General features: G+C 58.5%; 1 protein-coding gene across 3 annotated transcripts in view; it reads right to left on the reverse strand.

Moving 5' to 3' along the window:
• Positions 1 to 3,506, reverse strand: part of LOC146394431 (serine/threonine-protein phosphatase 2A regulatory subunit B'' subunit beta) — a 108,142-nt gene extending 104,636 nt beyond the window's left edge. For 2 of the 3 annotated variants that reach the window (XR_014835168.1, XM_085007368.1), the window contains exon 1: positions 2,730 to 3,506. Coding sequence is in view for 1 of the 3 variants with exons in the window: in XM_085007368.1 (XP_084863494.1) it covers positions 2,730 to 3,062 (333 nt within the window). In the remaining 2 variants the exon portion in view is untranslated. Of the gene's footprint in view, positions 1 to 2,694 lie in introns of all 3 variants that reach the window. The other variant, XM_085007370.1, reaches the window with a different exon arrangement.
• Positions 3,507 to 6,911: the final 3,405 nt, after the last annotated feature.

Consider the following 6,911-nt stretch of genomic DNA (forward strand, 5'->3'; position numbering starts at 1 on the left):
TGGCTGTGGGGTAGGCCAGCAGCTGCAGCTCCGACTGGACCCCTAACCTGGGAACCCCCACATCATCTGCCGCAGGTGGGGCTGTAAAAAGAACAATAAATAGATAAAAGCACAGAGCTGGCCGCACGTCACCTGCCTCCCTCCCGGTGCTTACCCAGCGCCACAGAGAGACAGCACAAGCGCGATCGGGGGGCGGACATCAGAAAACAGACCCAGACTCACACAGCCGCCTGACTTCCGACAATGCAACCTAGTGGCAAAGAAGAGAGAAGATTCCAAAACTGCTGGGGTCCCTGGGTCACTAGTGTCACCGCGGAGCCTGATGTGAAAGGGATCAGAAGCCTGCATGAAAAAGCAAAGCCCAGGAAACCGCTAGGGGGGAAAAGACAAACAACCCTTGAGACCCTGGCAGAGGCCCGCATGTCGCAGACAGGACGTTGTCAATAAAAACCAGATGAGAAAAAAATTAAAAGAATCGAAAAATTAACAGCTCGTGCTTTCAAAACACATGTTAAACAAATGACAAAACGGGACACAGACCGAAGAGAAACGCGTGAAACAAAGGCGCTGCACGGGACCCCCACGAAGAGCCCTGGCAGCTCAGAAGCAGAAGCCACCCGGAGCCCCAGGGGGCAGAGGGCCGGGGACGGCGCACATCTGCTGATAACTCACGAAGCGATGCTGCCGTCAGGAGACTGGGAAAGGCAGATAAAACCGGGACACCCAGCACACCCACCAGGACGGCTGGAGTAGGTCCGAAGACAGCCGGGGCTGGGAGAACGTGGATGGCTCGCACGGCGGGGGGAAATGGGACAGACACCCAGCATGGAATCACTCAGGGGCTTTGGGAACGGCTTTTTTGTTTTTATTTTATTTTACTTGGGGCCGCACCTGCAGCATATGGAAGTTCCCAGGCTAGGGTCGAATCGGAGCTACAGCTGCTGGCCAACACCAGAGCCACAGCCACACTGCACCCAAGCCCATCTGCGACCCACACCACAGCTCACGGCAACGCTGGATCCTTGACCCACTAAGCGAGTCCAGGGATGGAGCCTGCATCCTCATGGATCCTAGTCGGGTTCCTTAACCACTGAGCCATGACGGAAACTCCGTTTTTATGTTTTAAGTTAAACACACGTGGCGTACGACCCAGCAATTCCACTCCCAGGTCATTCCGCCAGGAGTGACCCGTCCTCGGGAAGCACCCAGCACCACCCGAGGGGTCCTCGTGTCAACGGACAATCAGACAGTGGTCCACCCGGCCAGCGGGGCTCCCCTCGGCAGGGACCACTAGCAGTCCGTGAAGAAGTAGGGTTCCCTGCTTTCCTCGTGGCGTTTTCTCTACGAACACTATTCCGGAGTTAATTATCCACTTCTTGGGGCAAAAGAGCGCTTATCACTTTGTCCCAATGAAAAGACAGGTCTTTTTGGGTTACGCGTGCCTCAAAATCCAAGAGAAGCAGGCCCCAAGCTGCACATACACCCAGACGGGTTCAAAGCCACCTTCAGGTGCCACACAAGGTCTGTCATTACTTTTCCAAGACTCTTGGGACTTTGAAGAGACAGTCTTTCTGCGTTTCCTCAAAACCCGTTCCTCCTGCTGCTGTCTTATTCTATCTGGTAATGGAAAGCACGGACGGGGGCGGGGTGGGGGGGGTCTTTCATCTCCCCCTGCCTCCTCAGCAGCCTCTCATCCCCGTTTTCTACGGCAGGGCAGCCACGACAGGCCCCCCGAGGCGGAAGCTGGCCTCTCTGGGGCGCCACGCCTGACAGTGGTCCTGGGGCAACACCACCCTTCGGGAGCCCAGCAGCCAGCCATGACGCACATCCCGCAGCCCAGAACGCTGCGCCCTGCCCAGCGCAGCTGCCCGGCATGGCCCCCGGCTCAGCAGCCCGCCTTCTGGGGTCCGACCGCTCTGGTCTCTGAGCAGAAACTTCTGATCTGTTCTGTTCCCAGTCTGTTCATCGGTTCCCGGGAGGTCCACCCTTCCCCCACGCCCTCCCCTCTTAAGTTCAGTGCGCTGCCAGGTCCCACAGCTCACATCGTCCACAACCTCTCTCCAGGGGGAGAGACCCCCCTTCCCTGCTGTGCACACCTATGGGAACTGAACTTGCACCCCGCTGTGGCTTTCTGTCTGCAGTGCACAAGTAGGTGCTGTTGGTGTTCCCGTGGCGGCTCAGCGGGTTAAGAACCCAGGTGGTATCCACGAGGATGCAGGTTCAATTCCTGGTCTGCTCAGTGGGTTACGGATCCGGCGTTGCCGTGAGCTGTGGTGTGGGTTGCAGATGCGGCTGGGATCTGGTGTGGCTGTGGCACAGACCGGAGCTGCAGCTCTGATGTGATCCGTAGCCTGGGAACTTCCATAGGTCGCACCTGGGGCCCAAAAAAGCAAAAAGAAAAAAGAAATACACTGCTGCCCAAATGTCCTTATTGGGGATAAATTAGGGATAAAAGCTCCAGGTTCGGCAGCTAAGTAGGAGAGTCGCTGTGGGTAACTAAACCCAACTGGAAACAAACTCCAGAACCGCAAGCCACATGGGACTGCGTCAAAGACATTTTTCGGTGTGCGGGAGTTTCTTGGGGGGGTCGGGTAGGGGGTACAGACTAGACGTGCAAGCGCCATCACCCCTGACATTCCTCCACCAGCCTCGGCCACCTCGGAGCCACACGTGAGTTTACGCGACCCGAATTACCTGCGCAGGTGTTAGCAGAAGGAAGAGTAACTTACTACTCTGGTCCCTGCGGATCTACGAGGCCCTCGAACAGGTGGCCCACTCCGGGCACTAGAGGCGGCTCCCACTGGGAGTGCGGTGGACGCCGGGGCCGGACTGGGCGCGCCCAGGCTACCGGGGCCGCGAGGTCTGCAGGCCGGGGCTGGGGCGGCGAGCGGGGGCGCGGGCTGCCTCGTGTCTCCTCCGCCCCTCTCGGGCCTGCCGGGCACCTTGATCCTCTGCAAACAGTCCTGGAGCATCGCCTGCGTGCTGGGCTCGCTGAGCCAGCACAGGAAGAGCTCATCCACCTTCATCTTCAGGACCGGCTGCAGGACTTTGCCGGGCGGCATCTCCGGGACTCGGCGCCCCCCTTCCTGGGGGACCCCCTTCCTCCCGCACACGTGCCCGGGGCCCGGACAGAACTCGGGCCTGAATGAACCGCCGAGCGGGCTACGGCCGCCAAAGGGGAGTCCGAGGGAGTCGTGATTCGGGGCCAGAGGAGGAGGCGGGGCCCGGCAGAGTCAGGGTTCCGGACCGGAGGTCCCGGGTGAAGGCGGCCGGCCGGCGGGGGTCGCGGGTCTGGGGTCCTGGGTCCGGGGTCCTGGGTCCGGGGCGAGCGGCGCCCGGCCGGGTGGGGCTCCTGCGCAAGGGGTGGGGGGCGGCGCCCCGCCCCGGGGCTGCGTGGACTCGCGGGGCCCGGGCGAGGCGGGCGTTCGGACCGCAGCAGGGCCCGCCCAGCTCAGGGCAGCTTCAAAACGGGCGCCCGAGGCGCGCGCCCCTAGAAGGTCGCCTGCGTTGTGCGTCACCCGCAACGCGTGGCGTTATCACGATCCTCCCATCCGCGCCCACAACTCGGGCCGGGCCTGTGCAAGGGCGCTGGGGGGCGCCCAGGAGCGGGGTGGGGACCGGGGTGGGGACAGCGGTTGAGGACCGCGGGTGCCCCACTTAGAAGTCGTTCCGCTTTGAGGGATTTGTGGGGGACGGCCTGCGCCAGCGAGGGGCCCCTAGGGCCGCAGCGATGCGGGCATCCTCGGGGCGAGCTCGGCGGGGGCGGGGGGAGGAGGAGGAGGCGGCGGCGGCGGCGGCTGGGGGGTCGGGCATGCGCAGTGCGCGCCAGCCCAGCGCGCCTGGGAGGCCTGGCAGCGCCGCAGGAGAAGGGAGTGGTACCGCGGGGAGCGTGCGCAGTGCGTGCCTACCGGCCCGGGAACGAGCACGCGCGCGGCGGGCGCGGAAGCGCCCCGAGGCGGAGGTGGGGCGCAGGTGCGGTTTTTAAGTAAGATGGGCCCCCCCATCACCCCGCCAGCCTCGCCTCGACGATAATTCTGTTAATGAAATGGTAATGGTGGGTTGGAGGGGTGCAAGTGCTTTAAAGCTGGCCTTTTAGGATGAGCATGAACCACTCAGAATGGCGAAAAGCATCCATCTAAATCGATAGAGGCGGAATTAATCACCTCAATAGCCTTCGGCCCCTCGACTAGCTTCTTTCAGTTTGTCCTTTTAATAAATCACCCACGCAGCACATATGCATCTCTTTCCCTTATGTCTTGATTTTTTTTTCTTTATTTTAAAAGTCTTCCCTTGGGTTTGCTCTCTATTAGGAGGTAGTTTCAAGTTCTTATGAGCTGGGGTCTCTTCTTCGTATAAATATAGCTACACTCATTGCGTAATACTCTTAAACTATGGTTTTATTTTGTGTGTGTATTGATTGCAAACTTCATTCGCGTTTGTCAACTGAAAACAAAATTTTCTCAAACGTGGAGAATTATATTTCATTTGGCCGCCTTGCTGAAGGCTTCAAGCCCAGGAGGCAGCCTTGCAGATGGCTCTGAGGGAGGGTTGGGGAGGAGCCAGGATACGGAGAAGATTTTGCAACAAAAACAAGGTTCCTGGGACATTAAAAGGTTACTGTTAATTAAAGAAAACTGGGAGATCCCCTTGAGGCTCAAAGGGTTAAGGACCTGAAGTTGTCTCTCTGAGGATGCAAGGCTGGCTTCCTTAACCCATCCATCAGTGGGTGAAGGAGTTGGCATTGCCGAAAGCTGTGGCGTTAACTTCACAGGTGGAGCTCGGCCATAAAAAGAAAAACAAAAAGAGAGCTTGACATTTCAACTTAATAAATTTAGCCTTTTTCTATTATGGGAAGATGCTAGAATCTGAGCCCATGGAAATCACTCCTTGTTGGCTCCTTAAATCTCTAAGTGCAGCCAGAGCCCTAATTCCCCTCCCCACCCCGCCCCCAATCCCCCCAGGGCGGGCGACTGCGGACTGCAACATCCTTTGTTGACTGATGGACCAAGACGTTCTTCGTCCAGCTGAAGATGAGGATAAAACCCGAGTGTCCTGGGTCCCGAGACAGCCGTGAGGCAGGAATTCCAAGCACTTCTTTCTATTCACGGGCTGACGCGTCTGGAGAGCAGTAAATCCTAATACACATCTCTGAGGGCATCGCAAAACAGACATCTTCTCAAAGAACAAACGTGCGTTTCACTCTGGGTCTTTTAAACGAGCTTCCATTCACCCCTGTGGTTTTACAGGGGAAGGGCCTGCACAAGACGGCTTTATGCCCCCGGCCAGGCCGAGAGAACGAAGGAAGAGCCTGTGTGTCTGCCAACTGGACGGCAATAAACTCAGAAACAGAACCACCTTCACTGCGTGCAGCCGGGCAGGCTCCCGACCCCAAGGGCCAAGAGGTGCCGTGGGGCCCGAGGCTAGCTGGACCTGGGATGGGCACAGCCACCCTCCAGACAGACATGGGGAGCTCTGCTGGCTACTCTACATTCCAGCGGTGGCAGGAGAGCCTCAGCATGGGGGTTGGGGGTGGAGTTTGCTCCTTATCTCAGAGAGACAGAGTGGGTAATGGCTTGAAGCGAGATCTTAACTCTCTGCTCAGGAATTGAAACTGAGCAGCCTGGATGAAAACCAGGAACTTAGCCGCTAGACCAGATAGAGGCTGTGAAACTGACAGCACTAACGGCCTCAACCCGGCCAGAACCCAGATTGGGCCTTGAACCCACGTGCCGGGACTTGAACCCACGTGCTGGGACTTGAACCCGGCCAGAACCTAGATTGGGCCTTGAACCCACGTGCCGGGACTTGAACCCAGCCAGAACCCATACTGGGCCTTGAGCCCACGTGCCGGGACTTGAACCCACGTGCTGGGACTTGAACCCGGCCAGAACCTAAATTGGGCCTTGAACCCACGTTCCGGGACTTGAACCCGGCCAGAACCCATACTGGGCCTTGAGCCCACGTGCCGGGACTTGAACCCGGCCAGAACCCATACTGCGCCTTGAACCCACGTGCCGGGACTTGAACCCGGCCAGAACCCATACTGGGCCTTGAGCCCACGTGCCGGGACTTGAACCCGGCCAGAACCCATACTGGGCCTTGAGCCCACGTGCCGGGACTTGAACCCGGCCAGAACCCATACTGCGCCTTGAACCCACGTGCCGGGACTTGAACCCGGCCAGAACCCATAATGGGCCTTGAGCCCACGTGCCAGGACTTGAACCCGGCCAGAACCCATACTGGGCCTTTAACCCACGTGCCGGGACTTGAACCCGGCCAGAACCCAGATTGGGCCTTGAACCCACGTGCTTCGGCTCGAACCCAGCCTAAACCCAGATTGGGACTTGAATCAACATTTTAAATTAGCACTCACCTGTTGTCTGGACTTACTAAGGTTCAGATTCTTTGTGCCTCTGCGCCAAAGGAATTCAGCAAAGCGACAAAGTGATGGACAAGAAATAGATCTACTAAGAAAGGATGCTAGTGAGAGATGCAAGGGGCGGGCAGGGAAGCTCTGCCCCCAGGATCCGATGGGCCACAGTTTTCTCCTCCAAGGGGGAGTCGGGGTTGGAAAAGCCTGCCTCTTCCTTTCCAGGAGGAGTGGCTCCTCCTTGGTATGGGTAAGGTGGGTATTTAAATCAGCTGAAGGGCGGTCCTCAGCCTTCTGCCCTTGGTGGACGGAATCCGAAGGCAGGCCTCATCCCATCCCCACCCAACGACCTGAAGCAGTTCTGGCACCTCCACTCCGCAAGCCAGCCTGCCTTGGCTGATGGCTTTTTTCAGGAGCAATTTATTAACCTACGGTGATCTCCCAACGTCCCATACGTTCCCCTCGATATCTGTAGTCCTCTCCTGGGACCTCTACAACCACCTGGGCCGACTCCATCCCCATCAGCGAAAGGCAGACTTCC

Source organism: Sus scrofa, chromosome X, assembly GCF_054392235.1.
Source record: "Sus scrofa isolate SSC_HxYL_T2T_F1_AM1 chromosome X, Sscrofa_HxYL_maternal_Yorkshire_Landrace_v2.0, whole genome shotgun sequence".
NCBI lineage: Eukaryota > Metazoa > Chordata > Mammalia > Artiodactyla > Suidae > Sus > Sus scrofa.